The sequence below is a fragment of the Bubalus bubalis genome, chromosome 18 (assembly GCF_019923935.1).
Source record: "Bubalus bubalis isolate 160015118507 breed Murrah chromosome 18, NDDB_SH_1, whole genome shotgun sequence".
NCBI classification, from domain to species: Eukaryota; Metazoa; Chordata; class Mammalia; order Artiodactyla; family Bovidae; genus Bubalus; species Bubalus bubalis.
In genome coordinates this window covers 43,189,220-43,206,268 of record NC_059174.1, presented here as the reverse complement: position 1 = coordinate 43,206,268, position 17,049 = coordinate 43,189,220, and the positions used below count along the sequence as shown (strand labels likewise).

Sequence of the window (17,049 nt, the reverse complement as noted above, 5' to 3'; positions counted from 1 at the left end):
ATGGCCTCAGCTCTACTTTCTGCCCCTGTCAAAAGCCAACATCCCACAGGGGAGGGTCTCTTTTCCCACACAGTTCTCTCAGTCTGTAATGCTACCCTCCCTAACCTCTGCCCCCACCTCTACTTCTTCCCTTATACCCATTCTCCCCATCCCTGAAACAGAGCCCTCCTCTGCCCGCTTCAGATAGCTTCCCTTCCCTGAAGCCCACCATCCATCACGTTGGGTCCCTAAGAAAATTTTCCTTTCCCGGAAGATTGGCTACTCTTCCCAATCCATGACCAGCTCAAGGCCACCTAAGGCCCAGCAAAGAACCTGTGTTGTAGGCAGGGAAGGAGAGGGTGAGATGAACTGAGAGAACAGCATTAACACATATACATATATATATATACTGCTGCTGCTGCTGCTAAGTCGCTTCAGTTGTGTCCGACTCTGTGCGACCCCACAGACGGCAGCCCAACAGGCTCCCCTGTCCCTGGGATTCTCCAGGCAAGAACACTGGAGTGGGTTGCCATTTCCTTCTCCAATGCATGAAAGTGAAAAGTGAAGGTGAAGTCGCTTAGTCGTGTCCCGTGTCTGACTCTTCGCAACCCCATGGACTGCAGCCTACCAGGCTCCTCTGTCCATGGGATATACTACCATGTGTAAAACAAAAGCTGGCAGGAAACTGCTGCATAGCATAGAGATCTCAGCTCGATGCTCTGTGATGACCTAAAGAAGTGTGATGTGATGGGCGGGGGCATTGGGAGGAAGGCTCAAGAGGGAGGGGATATATGTTTACATAGAGCTGATTCACATCATTGAACAGCAGAAAACTAACATAACATTGTAAAGCAATTATACTCCAATTAAAACATTAAAAAAAAAAACAAAAAACCAGAAGACCCTGTGCTGTGACATCTCCACCAGGGCAGAGCATACATACCAGCAGCTTGCCTGTTTCTAGGTCCCAAGCCCTCACTGTTTTGTCATAAGATGCTGCAATGATTCTGGAAAGAAAATGACAAGAGTCTTAATGACCCAGACTATTACACCTGTAGTTTCTAAGAAAGATCAAATATTTAACAGAAAGTTTCTACAGTTTAGGACCAAGACTGCAAAAAATACTTGAATCTTTCTAAAGATATTTCATGAGGCCCCTGGAGAACTGGGGGTTCTCAATGAAAACAGAAAGATCTTAACACAGAAGGCACCATGACACCATTCTCTTCCTTAATTCTTTAATCGGCCACCCAAATATGTCCTTTTCTATCTGGGGCATTAAAGGTATCATTTCTTCTGTTCTGTAATTGACTTCTTTTAGAAGGATAGCTACAACTCACAAGGATCAATCACTTCTTGTACTGATTTCACATCTTTTTTTTTTTTTACAGGATAAGACTGTCATAGCTCATTTTATTCTGAATACTTTCTTGTACATTTACACTATTAGGCTGGCTAAAGAGTTCATACAGATTTTCCCATGTTATGCAAAAGCCCTAATGAATTTTTTGGCCAACCCAGTAATATAAGTGTACCCTTGTCTTCTTATATGGCATGTTTCAGTGACAACGTGTCCTCTATATGAGATAAATTCCCATGAAGCTTACCCTGGAGTAGGAAGTGACAACCCACTCCAGTATTCTTGCCTGGAAAAAGAGGAGCCTGGCAGGCTACTGTCCATGGGGTCGCAAAGAGTCAGACATGCCTGAGCGAATGAGCATGTACATGAAGCTTACATTCCCCCATGCGTTTTCACTAGTAGATTAATTTTGTAGCTGCTGCTCAGGGTAAAAGCAAATCCATTTTAAAGCAAATCCCCTTTTAAAGGCTCATCTCACATCTGTGTGAAGTGTGAATGCAAATGCACCCGAGGGTGGCCTCCCAAACCGACTCTCCCCAGGTGACAGCTCAGGCTTTCTTCCTGGGCCCCGGTTTCCCCCGTGACATGAGGGCCTGCACTGAATCGCTAGTGAACCTTGCAGCTGGTCCACAGGCGTGACCGCGGGAAAGAAACTCCACGAAGAACATTCAGACTGGCTTCAGTCACAGTACATTTCGTCTTTTTGGCATTTAAAATTTTCAGAGTCACCACATCTACTTGGTTCTCACAGCAAAAGATGGAAACCATGAGACCAACATATGGGAGTGGAAGGTCAGGTGTTTGCTGAAAAGACAGTGAAGGGTCCCTGGCATGCTGTGTGCGGGCATGCCCTTCCCTCTCACCTTCCTGACCAGAGTCAAATGAGGGCAAGTCACCTTCTGCTGTCAGCCGTGATGCTGCATTCTAGAACAGGACCTTCGGGCACCGGCTCAAAATCCCGAACAATGGATCCATCCATAGCATCCTCGGATCAGCAGGAGAGAGCGGGAGAGGGTCAGAGGTCACTAAAGTGTCAACGGAAGCAGTGAGCTGAGTTCAGCATCAACCCTAAGCTTGTTTGAGTACCCACAGTCCTATGACTCTTCCCTCAGCTCAGAAGGGTGAAAAGACTTCCCCACCACTCCCAGAGCAAGAAGGCCACCATTACCATCCATGGCATCCCCAGGAAACTCCCCCTCCATGGAAGTGGCCCATGGAAACGGGCCACTCTGAAGGCAAAGCTGCAAACAGGTAATATTCTCGTTCTCTCCTGGCCAAAGAGGCTTCACAGAATCTAGCAAGATCTTTCAAGAACTTTCTAAAAATTCCCATCATTTGACCTAGCAATTCTATTTTGGGGTGGGGGCAGGGCGGCCACCGTGGGGACAGTCTTCCCTAAGGAAATAATCTAAATTGTGGTCAAAGACTTGTGCACAAAAAAGGTTCATCAACGAACTTATGGTTGCCAGGGGGGAAGAGTCGGAGGAAGAGATAGTTAAGGAGTTTGGGATCAATATGCACACAGTGCTAATTAAAGATGGATAACTAACAAGGTCCTATTGTACAGCACAGGGAACTCTGCTCAGTATTCTGTGGCAGCCTGGATGGGAGGGGAGTTCGGGGGAGAATGCATACATGTATATGGATGGCTGAGTCCCTTTGCTGTCCACCTGAAACTATCACAACATTGTTAATTGACTATACTCCAAATGAAAAGTTTAATGAAAAAGGTTCGTTGTGCGTTTTAGGGGACAGACAGCAAACTCAGTGGCAGCAGTCTGTGTCCACCTAAAGGGGGCAGTTAAACTCTAAGACAGCCAACAGTGGGACCCAGGCAACTGTTACCACACTGAAGGGAGATAATTAGAGAATATGCTGAGGACAAAGTAGGTAATAATAACTGGTAATATGATGGGAACAATGAGGGCACCAACGTGAAAGGTGCTTGAGTGACAGAAATAAAAATGCTTTCAATAAATGCGGAGACTTCCCTGGAGCATCAGTGGTTAAGATTTCAGCTTCCAGTTCGTGGGGTGCGGGTTCAATCCCTGGTCAGGGAGCTACCATCCCACAGGCATTGTGGCAAAACAAACAAAACAAAAACTGTAACAAACTCAATAAAGACTTTAAAAATGGTCCACATCAAAAAAATCTTTGAAGAAAAAAAAAAAAAAATGTGTCCACAACTTTTCAGGATAAGCCGAGGTGGAAAGTCCCCTTGAAACAAATGCTATTAGCAAGACAATGAATTTCTAGAAAGACCCTGCATTGTTATGTGAAATCATGGTGCCTGGTTGGGAGAGCTTTTGGCCTGACCAGACCAGGCCTGGGACAATTCTCCCTGATATGCAGAGACCAATTCAATTAAGACCACAAGCCTGCTGGGAGGCAGAGGGCTCTGTGTCAGGGGTCCCCAGGACCACCCTCATGATTGATGATTCTCCAGGATTCATAGGACTCAGAATACAGGCATGCTCACAGCTAAGATTTACAGCAGCCAAAGCACACAAAGCAAAATCAGCAAAGGGAAGGGCACATGGGGCGAGGTCCAGAGAAAACCAGCCACTGCTTCCAAGAGTCTCTCCCTAGTAGCATGGAAACATATACACTACAATATGTAAAATAGATAGCCAATGGGAATTAGCTGTGTGACTCAGGGAACTCAAACAGGGGCTCTGTAACAACCTAGAGGGGTGGGAAGGGGTGGGAGGTGGGAGGGAGGTTCAAGAGGGAGGAGACATATGTATACCTATGGCTGATTCGTGTTGATGAATGGCCAACGCAATATTGTAAAGCAATTATCCTTCAATTAAAAATAAATAAATTTTAAAAAAGACTCTCTCCCTGTGGGTAGCATGGGATATGCTTAATTCCTTCAGCAACCAGTCATAACAACACGTCAGGTGCTGTCTTCTAGGGAGGTGTACCTGAGCCTAGGGACCCAGATTTTTACTGGGGTCTGGTCACACCCGCAACACCCACGTGGTGGTTTGCACAGTCTGGACACAGCGAGCCCCCTGGATCACTTAGGGAAAGATTCATATTACTGTAGGACAGTGTTTGCCAGTGAAGTTCCCAGATGCCAGCCAAGGCCAGCCTTGCCAGCGGGTCTTTGCAGGGACAGCAGCCTCAGGCCACCTGCGCAAACTCTTTTCTGCACAGATCCAGTCCCTCAACCCCTGCCCCATGAGACTCTAAACAGCCGGGTCCTTAATCAAAGCCCCCAGCAGGAAGAGATCCCAAAGAGGAACTCATGGAGGCAGGACACATCCAGGCTGGAGGCTCAGCTCATGAGCCTCATGACTTGGGAAGAAATGACTGGCTCTGATGGCCGATGATCCTGGAGAAGGAAATGGCAACCCACTCCAGTGTTCTTGCCTGGAGAATCCCAGGGACGGGGGAGCCTGGTGAGCTGCCGTCTATGGGGTCGCACAGAGTCAGACACGACTGGAGCGACTTAGCAGCAGCAGCACCAGCAGATGGCCGATGATCCAGCCTCCCTGGAGGGTGTGTTACTCTAAAAAAAAGTATGTGTCTGAGGGCTTCCCATGTGGCTCAGCTGGTAAAGAATCTGCCTGCAATGAGGGAGACCTGGGTTCGATTCCTGGGTTGGGAAGATCCCTGGAGAAGGGAAAGGCTACCCACTCCAGTATTCTGGCCTGGAGAACTCCATAGACTGTAGAGTCCATGGGGTTGCCAAAAAAAAAATGTGTCTGGGAACTTAAAAAAAAATGATCACTGTGGGTCCTGAGGATGAGGCCTATTGCAGTCTGTGGCCTTAGCCGTGGGCCAGCAAACAGCAGCACTAGAACAGAATGAGGTCTATGGGGCTGCACAGGTTCAGTGCTCGATAGTGCCACCATATGGCCAAGAGGGAAAATAGCAATCGCGGACTGATAACCCTCTTGGAAAATGAGCACTGCCATGAATTACTTGGCAGGAGAGCTACATGGCAATAGAGCCAGATGTTGCCAGACAGTGGAAATGTCTGTGTTTTGTACTGAATGTTTCTTGAAATAACTGGGCCATCAGCTAGGGGTATGGGAAAACAAATAGAGACAGTTACCCCTTCACTTGATGTTTGGAACCAGGAACTCTTTCTGTGGATTCAGATAATTTAAGATTGGTTGGTTGGACTTTGAATGAATGGTGAGAAAGTGGTCCTAATAAAGGCGGTGAGACCGTATTTGTAGCCTATATTTACTGTCGCTATATAAACAGTTTTACTGTGTGGTCTCAATTTCATAAATATGTGTATACATGTTCAAACAGGAAAAAGAAACTACACTCCAACCTTTTCACGGCAGTTTACTCACGATTCACAGAATGATTTTTTTTCTTTGTGTTCTTAATGTCTTTTGTTCTTTTGTGTTTCTTATGTTCTTATGTTTCTTGATAAAGCCATCTTACCTTCATAATACGAGAAAGACTAGCAAAGTAGTTTTTTCTATAATGACTGAAAAGAGATGTACCATACTAGAGGACGACTGGGTGTAAGATAAGGATAATTTTTTCCCCCACTTCTTCATACATTGATGGATTTTCTAAATTATTCACAATGATCTTCAGTTAGGAGAAAGGGAGCTTTTTTAAAGCTTAAGCCAGGGGACTTCCCTGGTGGATCAATGGTTAAGACTCCGCACCCCCAGTGCATGGGGCCCAGGTTTGATCACTGGTCAGGGAACTAGATCCCACATGCTGTAACTAAAACCCGGTGCAGCCAAATAAATAAATAAAGGCTAAGCTAGATGTTTGGGTTTGTGGTGGGTTTGAGGGGGAAAACAGTGATGAGAGTGGGGGAGAGAAGAAAGAGGCAAGGAGACTTTTTCCAAAGATACCTCAATGGAGAAGGTGATGCACATGGTAATGACTTGTCACCCCCTGAGGGAGAGCTCGCCCAAGAACTGTAACTGGGGCAGGGAAAGCCACAGGAGCCAGGAGCAGAAACAAAGATGGAGAAAAGAAAGCCAGGAGGAGCAAAGAGGACCCGTTGGAGGGGCAGCCAAGGCAGGGAGACCAGAGAACTGGGTGATTTTGCAACTAGGCATGAATGTATGAAGGAGGGCAGGGGGTGGAGAGGGAACAACTGGAGAAGGTGGCACAGAGTGGTAGGGCTGTGAGCAGGTCAGGGATGGAGGGAGTTTGGACAGGTTGCGGTGACTGCATCCTGGAAGGAGCATGGAGTAGGAAGGAAGCAAGGGCAGTGAGGCTGCTGTGGGGAGTCAGGGATGTCTTGATGGATGGTCCCTAATACTGGGACAACCAGAAAAAACAGGCAGACTTCCCCTTAGAGAGAGAGAAACCCTTTGGCCAAAATAGACAGAAACCCCTGTGAGTCTTTCCACTGACTCAAAAGGTGAGAAGAACATGAGAAAATCTGAAGATGGTAAAGCAGAATGCACACTTAGAAAGTCACCAACCTCCCTCCCCACAGGTGATGACAACCAGCAGAAACCCCCTTGCCTCTGGGCCTTCTCAGTCATCCTAGAGGACTAAGGGCCTGGGGTTTCCAGAGGAACCAGTGGCTTTCCCAGCAAGAAGATCATGGGGCTGGGTGGAGGGGGTGGTGGATAAGGGCCACAGAAGAGAAGGGAGTGGATGTCTGTAGGGACCTGGAATGGGCCAGGAAGGCCCTGGAGTAGCCCCAGCTCTCAGCTGATCCTGAGGGGCCTGGGGAAATTCAGGGAGGCCCAGGAGGTCATGTAACCACCCAGGGTCAAATATCTAGTAGGTCCCTAATGTGGAGCTTGAACTATCTGGAGAGCTCCCAAACCCTCCTGGGCTAGTCTTCCTGGCTTGGTACCCACCAAGACCCAGAAGATGTTCCTCTAAGGGTATCTGGAAGGTGAGAGCTATCCTCTACCTAGTTGCCCAAACTGGAACCCAGGAATCAGCCTTAACTCACTCCATCCTGTCCCCCTCCTGCTCCTGAAGCCAGAAGAGATAGCATAACTCTGAACTGACTGTCCTCCCCAGGGGGCCCAGCCTCACCACACAATCGTTTGTGGAATGGCCCCCGATGGTCATTGCCATCTCCCAGTCCTGATACCTCCTCCTCTTCTCCTGAATGACCAGCAGAACACCCAAGCAGGCCCACCAGGGTCTGCTGGCTCTGCCCTGAAGGCTTTGAAAGAGTTTACAGGGGCCACCTCTCTATAGCCTCGTCTGACCATCACACCCCTGTTCCTGCGCCCCTGCCCCCTGCATCTTACAACACTGACCTATTCTCTGGCCTGCCTCTCCCCATCACCCTTCACGGACAGGTCCCAGGTTTGGCCACTTTTCTGTCCTCTTGTGATCTCCCAGGCATGGACATACCATCTCTGTGGATGGAACTGAATATTCCAAGTGAGGAGACCCAGAGAGATGACACAGCTCAGAGACCCTCAGGCACAGCCTCCAGCAAAAGCTGGCGAGCTCCTGGTCCAATGGTCTCCACTCCTGCTCCCACTGTTTCCAAGTCAACAGGCTGACAGCAGCCACACTAACTTCATCTCTCTCCAGTGACTTAACACTGGAGTGAGCCCTCACTTTGCTGCTGCTTCTTGCACCTTGTTCAGAAAGGCTTCTCCAAATCTTTGGGATCCTTGAATGTCTGGGAACTCAGTACCAGGGAAATCCCATAAGAGGTGACATAAGCTTACGGGATGTTTTGGCTCCACCTAACGCAGGGCCACCTACCCACAGCTTCACGGTACAGTCATAGGAGCCACTGAGGACCTTGGTGTCATCCACACAGAAGTTACAGGAACTCACAATGTGCTCGTGTCCCCTCATAATTTTAAATGGGATCTGAAAAAAGGATAGACTGAGTGAGTTCAGAAGGTTGCAGAATACCAGATCAATATTTTTTTTTTAATTAGAATTCTCTTATGGCTTTTATTTATTTTTTTAATATATTTTTTAAATCAATAGCATTCTTATACACTTACAATGAGCAATACAAAAAAAAATTAAGAAAAAGATTGCATTTACAAAAGCATCAAAATAGGAATAAATTTAATCAAAAAAGTGTAAAAATTATACACTGAAAATTACAAAACATTGTTAAGAGAAATTTTAAGACTTAAATAAATGGAAAAGCATCCCATGTTCGTGGATTAGCAGACTTACTCTTCTTATGAAAATACTCTCCAGAGTGTTTATATTTATTTATTTATTTATCATTTATTCAACACCATCCTTCTGGCAGACTTCTTTTCTGAAATTGACACGCTGATCCTACAATTTATAAGGAAACTCAAGGGAATCAGAAGAGCCAGAACAATCTTGAAAAGGAACAAATGTAGGGGACTCTCAATTTCCAATTTCAAAACAATGTTCAAAACATACAAAGAGACAGTAATCACGACAGCGTGCGTGGTACTGGCATAAAGATAGACATACAGACGGAGGTACTAGAGCTGAGAATCCAGAAATAAGCACTCATAGTTTTGGTCACTTGATTTTCAGCAAGGGCGTCAAGATAAATAAAAGGGGAAAGAAAAAATCTTTTCAACAAATTGTGCTGGAACAAGTGAATATTCACATGCAAAAGAATGAAGTTGGACACTTACCTCATACCATATACAAAAATTAACTAAAAATGGATCAAGACCTCAATGTGAGTGCGAACATTACAAAACTCTTACAAGAAAACATGGGTGTAAATCTTTGTGGATTTGCAGTGACCTCTTAGATATGACAATGAAAGCAATGACAATGATAAACTGGACATTATCGAAACTAAAACTTTTGTGCCTGAAATGACACCATCAAGAAAATAGAAAACAATAAACAAAAGAAAAAATTTTTAAAAGGAAAGTAAAAAAACAACTCACACAATGGAAGAAAATGTTTGCAAGTCATATATCAGATTAAGGATTTGTATATGGAATACATAAAGCACTCTTAAAACTCAACAAGAAGGAAACAAACAATACAAATTAAAAATAGGCAAAGTATTTGAATAGGCATTTCTCCAAAATAGGTATGTAAATTATCTACAAACATATGGAAATATGCTCAACATCATAAGCCATTAGGGAAATGTAAATCAAAACCATATTGAGCTAAGAGAATAAATCCTAACCATTCTCATCACAAGGAAAATATTTTTAATCTATTACTTTAATGTTGTATCTATATGAGATGATGGATGTTCACTAAACTTTTTATGGTAATCATTTCATGATGTATGTAAGTCAAAATATTATGCTGTATATCTTAAACTTATGCAGTGCTGTATATCAATGATACCTCAATAAAACTGGGTTAGGTACATTCAACTGCAGTACCTAAATATAAAAAACAGAACAAACCAAACAAACAAAGAAACATATTGAGGACTTTCTGGTAGTCCGGTGATAAAGAATTCACCTGCCAATGCAGGGGACACAAGTTCAATTTCCAGTCTGGGAAGATTCCACGTGCTGAGGGGCAACTAAGCTGGTGCTCCACACCTGCTCAGCCTGCATGTAGAGCCTGCGAGCTGCAGCTACTAAGCATGAGAGGTGCAACTACTGGAGCCCGCGGGCCCTAGAGCCCCTGGTCTGCACTAAGAGACGCCACCACAGTGAAAAGCCTGCACACCACAACTAGAGAGCAGCCCATGCACAGCAATGAAGACCCAGCACAGCCAAAAATAAATAAATGAAAATTACAGGGCTGCTGTATAGATCAATCTACCAAAAGCAACCCATTATACGCATCTGCCACAAACATCTAAAAAATAAATGAAAAATAAACATATTGAGATGCCACTTCATACCTAGAACAATGTCTATAATCAAAAAAAATCAGATAATAACAAGAATTGATAAGAATGTGGAGAAATCAGAACTCTCATATATGGCTAGTGTGATGTAAAATCGTGCAGCCACTTTGGAAAATAGTTCAGCAATTCCTCAAAAATTTTAACACATGTGTTAACTTATGATGCAGTAACTTTACTCCTGGACTTGCACCTAAGAAAAATGAAACCATACGTCCAAACTTTAACATGGGCCTTCATAGCCATATTAGTCATGATACTGAAACTTGGAAACACCACACACCCATGGTCAACTAATCTTCAACAAAGAAGGCAAGAATATACGATGGGGAAAAAACATTGTCTTCAGCAAGTAGTGTTGGGAAAGCTGGACAGTTGCATGTAACTCAATGAAATTAGACCACTGTTCACACCGTACACAAAAACAAACTCAAAATGGCTTGAAGACTTCAATATAAGACATGACACCATAAAACTCCTAGAAGAAAATGGGCAGAACATTCTCTGACATAAATCATATCAATGTTTTTCTTAGATCAATCTCCCAAGGAAAAAGAAAAAGCAAAAATAAACAAATAGGACCAAATCAAGCTTATAAACTTTTGCACAGCCAAGAAAACCATTAAAAAATGAAAAGATAACCTATGGAATAGGATAAAATATTTTAAAATGATGCAACTGAGAAGGACTTAATTTCCAAAGTATACAAACAATTCATACAACTCAAAACAAACAAGCAAATAAAAAAAATGGGCAGAAGCTCTAAATAGATATTATTCCAAAGAAGACATGTGGGTGGCTAATAGGCACGTGAGAAGATGCTCAACATCACTAGTTACTCAGTTCAGCTCACTCTCTGTCGTGTCCAACTCTTTGCAACCCCATGGACTGCAGCACACCAGGCTGTCCATCACCAACTCCTGGAGTTCACTCAAACTCATGTCCGTTGAGTTGGTGATGCCATCCAACCATCTTATCCTCTGTCATCCCCTTCTCCTCCTGCCTTCAATCTTTCCTAGCACTGGGGTCTTTTCAAATGAGTCAGTTCTTTGCATCAGGTGGCCAAAGTATTGGAGTTTCAGCTTCAGCATCAGTCCTTCTAATGAATATTCAGGACTGATTTCCTTTAGGATGGACTAATTATTAGAGAAATGCAAACCTAAACTAGAACGAGGTATCACCTCATATCAGTCAGAATGGTCACCATCAAAAAGTCTACAAATAATAAATGCTGGAAAGGATGTGGAGAAAAGGGAACCCTCCTCCACTGTTGGTAGGAATGTAAGTTGGTACAGCCACTATGGAAAATGGTATGGTGGTTTAAAAAAAAAAACAAACAAACTAAAAATAGAGTTGCCATATGACCCAGCAATCCCATTCCTGAGCACATATTAAAAAAAGAGGAATACTCTGTCTTGAAAAGATACATGCACCCCAATGTTCATAGCAGCATTATTTACAATAACTAAGGCATGAAAGCAACTTAAGTGTTCATCGACAGATGAATGGAAAAAGAAGATATGGTACAAATATACAGTGGAATATTACTCAGCCATGAAAATGAATGATTTAATGCCATTTGCAGCAACATGGATGAACCTAGATGTCATCAGACTGAGTGAAGTAAGTCAGAGAAGGACAAATATATGATATCACTTATATGTGAAATCTTGAAAAAATGATACAAATGAACTTTTTATGAAACAGAAACAGACTCACAGACAGAGAAAACAAACTTACAGTTATCAAAGATGAAAGGGAGGATAAGGATAAATGAGGAGTTTGGGATTAGCAGATACATACTATTACATACAAAATAAACAGCAAGGACCTATTACAATAGGGAACTATATTCAATATCTTGTAATAAACTATGGCGAAAAAGAATTTGAAAAAGAACATATACATACAGAATACACATATCCTGAATATATGTATTTTGAATCACTTTGCTCTACATTAGAAACTAACACAACATTTAAGTCAACTACACTTCTATTTTTTAACAATTGAAAAGAAAAATTGGAAACAATTCAAACGTCCATCCACTGATGAATGAGTAAATAAAATGAGGTACATCCATACAACAGAATATTACTATGCAATAAAAAGGAAATGAAGGACTTCTTTCTTCTGATCTGGCACGTGAAAAGCTTGGAAGTCCCCACTTCATCCTCACACCAAGGAAACAACTGAACTGAAAAATCTCTTAGGTCCACAAAAGAAGTGGGGTCACAAGCCAAATGGCTGTCCCCCAAATTGGAAAGACAGGCAGGCAAATACAAAGAATTCCAAGTTACCAGAGCAGAAATCCAGGAGCAGCAACTTCTGTGGGAACCATTGCCAGGATAGGAAGACCTGAACTGGAATTGACCAATTGCTGGAGGCTCGGGTGTGGATAACTCTGAGAGTTAAAACTCCAAAGGGGAATCCAGTTATGCATCTACAAAAAACTCCACAATTTTGTGAGTGTTACTTCCAGGAGCAGTCCTAATCCTCACAGTGAAAACAGGAGGAAAATCCCCTTGTGCTTCCAGCAGGGAAAAGGAACCATTTTGAATTATGCCACAGCATCCTGTTCTTCTTAAATTCTGCCCTCAGGAGAAACTAACCAGAGTCTAACCTGCTCAGATTTTATCAGAAATCAGCTGAGCAGGGGAAAGAGAAGTACCCAACCCTAGCAAACTCTAGCCATCCTATACCATGTAAAAGTGAAGGGTGGGGGTTTCAGACTAAAAAGCACATGTGAAGTTAACAATCTAGAGGCACAGGTTCACTAAAAGACAGAAACCTGATCACAGGGCTATAGAATGCTTCTCTGCACCCCATACCTAACAATCACATTACTAGAGGCTGGTTGATTGCAGTTCATTTTACCTAGTAAATCATGTCCGGCTATCAAGAAAAAATTACAAGAAACACTAAGAGGCAGAAAACAGTTTCAAGAGAGAGCACAAATATAACATCAGTACCAGACTCAGATGTGGCAGAGATGTTGGAATTATCAGACCAGGAATTTAAAACAACTCTGATGATATGCTAAGGGCTTAATGAATAAAGTAGACAGTTATGCAAGAACACACGGGTAATGTTAGCAGAGAGATGAAAATTCTAAGAAAAAACCAAAAAGAAATGTTACAGATCAAAAACACCATAAGAGAAATGATGAATATCTTTGATAGGCTTATTATTAGACTACACTTGGCTGAGGAAAGAATCTCTGAGCTTGAGAATATCTCAATAGAAACCTTCAAAACTGAAAATCAAACAGGAAAAAGACTGAGAAAAAAACCAGAACAGACCATCCAAGAACTGTGAAACAACTAACTACAGGAGGTATAACATATACATAACAATACCAGAAGAAGAGAGAAAGGAACAGGAAAATATTTGAAAAAATAATGATTTAGAATTTCCCCCAAATTAATTTCAAACACTAAATCATAGATCCAGGAAGCTCAGAGAACACCAAACCGGATAAATACAAAACAATAAAATAAAAATCTACTCCTACAATTTAAAGCTACAGAATATCAAAGATAAAAAACCCTGAAAGAGGGACTTCTCTGATGGTCCAGTGTCTTAACACTCCATGCTCCCAATGCAGGGAGCCCAGGTGTGATCCCTGGTGGGGGAACTAGATCCCAAATGCCACAGCTAAGAGTTTTCACGATTCAACTCCTGGAGAAGGGAATGTCTACCCACTCCAATATTCTTGCCTGGAGAATTCCAGGGAGGCCATGGGGTTGTAAAGAGTTGGACATGACTGAGCAACTAACACTTTCTCTTTTTCATGTTTCAACTAAAGATTCCACATGCCACAGTGAAGATTAAAGATCCCATGTGCCACAACTAAGACCCAGCAAAATAAATAAATATTTTTTTAAAAGCCTGAAAGAAGTCAGAGGAAAAAGACACTTTACCTATTGAGGAGCAAAGATAAGCCTGACATCCAAGTTCTCCTCAGAAGCCATGGAAGTAACAAGAGACTGAAATATTTCAAGTAGTGAGAGAAAAAACTCACCAACCTAGAAATTTGTATCCTACAAAATTACCCTTCAAAAATGAAGGAGAAATAAAGACTTCCCAAACAAAAATTGAGGAAACTTGTTACCAGTAGATCTACCTTGCAAGAAAGGTTAAACGTTCTTTTAAGACAAGAAAAATGATATAGGTCAGAAACTCAGATCTATATTAAGAAAGGAAGAGTGCGTGTGTGTGTGTGTGTGTGTGCACGTGCACGCTCATCTTTGTATGAATGCCTCTGTGTTTTTCCCAGCAAAAAGTTCACATATATCCTGGCTTCTCCCTTACCTCTTTGGAGCAGTCCTTCAGAGCTTTCTGAGAGGTCATCTCCCATGCTATAGTCCTCCGTAAGCTCCAGGAATAAAACTGAACTGCTAACTCTTACGTCGTGCATTTTTTTTCTAAGTTGACAGTGTTGAGTTCTGGGGACCTGGGAGGACGGATTCGAGGCTCAGCTGCCAGGCAGTGCCCGCACCAATGTAGGAACTATGGATGGGGAGGACCAGGTTGGGGTGAGGCAAATTCAGGCCGAGGTTCAGGGATGAGGGGAGGCGGGCATGCAGGGTAGGGGAGCGGTTTCGGGGTTGTGGAAACCACGCTGCTGTGGGGCTGTGAGGAATGAGAGGGCCTTTCCCCTCTAGGTAGCTGGGAGAAGTGGGACAGAAACTGGGCCTCCAGGAGGCTAGCTAAGAGGCTCCAGGTCGGGGCTGGGCCGCCAGGGGGCACAGGCAAACTGAGCCAGGCTGCGGACACGAAGCAGGGCCGGCAGGCGCGGGGCGGGTCAGGGGGCGGGGCCTGGAGCCCAGGGAGCCTGCAGCCGTGGCAGAGTGCGGTCCGGAGAGGACCCGATCTGTGCTTTTCTCAACGCTCCGCAACCAAAGCCCGCGCTTTAACTCAGTGCCCATCCCGCCACCCGCAGCTCCCTTCTCTGCAGCTGCCTCCGCCTCTAGACAAAACTCTCCTTCTTTTTCTCATAACAAAAATAGAACTTTGGCGTGGGAAAACATCTACCCCCTTCTGGACCTTTCTGGGCAGAGTTCTTTTGGGGTTTTTGGGGATGGAGACGGAAACGGCAACCCACTCCAGTATTCTTGCCTGGAGAATCCCATGGACGGAGGAGCCTGGCCGGCTACAGTTCTCAGGGACGCGACGAGTTGAGTTTTAGGCCAGCTTTTTCACTCTTTTCTTTCACCTTCATTAAGAGGCTATATGTAGCATCCCACAAATACATTCTACATCCAAGTTTTCCTGCCGGCCTCTCTGGCCGGGACTTGGTCACAGTTCTGCAGGGCATTGGGAATCCAGGAGCAAAGACCTCAGCCCAGGAGTGTGTGATGGGCTCCTGCTCTAAGGAATCAGGGTGGGAGATGGGCGAGGCCACCGCACAGGCGGTACCTGATGTCAGGTCACTGCCAGAGCCAGCTGATCAGGGCTCTAGATGGAGCGCAGGGAGAGACCACCCCCACCGCGCCCCCATCCACCAGGAGCGTCAAGGAGGACAGAGGCATTTGGACTGGCTTGAAGGTCAGCAAATCAGAGGGAAGAGGAGAACAGAGAAATGAGCTCGAGCCAAAATGGCTTGGAAGATTATGGTCAGATCTTCCAACTTCATCTTAAATGAGCCAAGGAGAGGTTTAGAGTCAATTATTTTTAAAATTTGTGATACATCTGTGTGAGTGTGCATTATTTAAAGGCCAGAGTGAAGCATTAGTACTGAGAATGTTCTCTAGCAAACCATCTCTGGAGAGTTGGATGAAATCGTCTGAAACATTCTTGTATCCTGCACCTTCATTTCAAAAGATGATTTGTAACATTTTCACTGAGCTACACAACCACATTAACCTTGCTGTATAAACACCTCCAAAGTGTTCTGTTTTCAGTCACTGCTCCATCTATTTTTCCTGAACTGCTTTCTCTTACTCCAGTTCTTAATTAGGACTTTTTTGTTGCTGTTTGCCAGAGTACTCCCTTGAGTAACTATTTCTTCAAAGAGACGCATCCTTTCTGAGTTTTTGCAACTCTAAAAAAAAAAAAAAAGTCTTTTTGTTGGCTTTATCAAAGACAGCAGTTTGGCCAGGCAGAGAATATTAATACCTAGGTCACAAAGTTTCCTCCCAGAGCTTTATATAACTTCTCAACTTCTGTTAACTTAATGGATCATAAAATCCTGCAGCCGAAAAAAAATTTAAGCCACCTGAATATGCAGGCACCCAAGACTAGTTAAATCCATCAGGGGGCAACCAGTCAATGGAATACTCTCCAAAAAAAAGAACAAGGGGATACTTGTATATGTATGGCTGAGTCCTTCACTGTTCACTTGAATCTATAACAACATTGTTAATCAGCTATCAATTCAGTTCAGTCACTCAGTTGTGCCCGACTCTTTGTGACCCCGTGGACTGCAGCACCCCAGGCCTGCCTGTCCATCACCAACTCCCAGAGTTTACTCAAATTCCTGTCCATCAAGTCGGTGATGCCATCCAACAATCTCATCCTCTGTCATCCCCTTCTCTTCCCGCCCTCATTCTTTCCCAGCATCAGGGTCTTTTCAAATGAGTCAGTTCTTCGCATCAGGTGGCCAAAGTATTGGAGTTTCAGCTTCAACATCAGTCCTTCCAACATCAGTCCTTCCTTTAGGATGGACTGGTTGGATCTCCTTGCAGTCCAAGGGACTCTCAAGAGTCTTCTCCAACACCACAGTTCAAAAGCATCAATTCTTTGGCGCTCAGCTTTCTTTATAGTCCAACTCTCTAATCTGCTATACCCCAATACAGAATAAAAGGTAAAAAAAAAAAAAAGAACAAGGAAGCTGTTTATTAATATGGAAAGAAAAATTGTTAAACCAATTGCAGAAGAGGTCTAAGGTACCCTTCCATTTATGTTAAAACAAAAAAGGGAAGGATCAGAATACACTTGTGGGCATGTGCATAAA

The 17,049-nt window shown here is 43.8% G+C and overlaps 1 protein-coding gene across 1 annotated transcript in view; it reads right to left on the bottom strand.

Moving 5' to 3' along the window:
* Positions 1-17,049, bottom strand: part of WDR88 (WD repeat domain 88) — a 45,665-nt gene that overhangs the window by 26,373 nt on the left and 2,243 nt on the right. The window contains exons 2-4 of the mRNA XM_006061400.4: positions 8,021-8,131; positions 2,236-2,324; positions 923-986 (exon numbers count right to left, since the gene is read on the bottom strand). Coding sequence (XP_006061462.4) covers positions 923-986; positions 2,236-2,324; positions 8,021-8,131 — 264 coding nt within the window. The remainder of the gene's footprint in view (positions 1-922; positions 987-2,235; positions 2,325-8,020; positions 8,132-17,049) is intronic.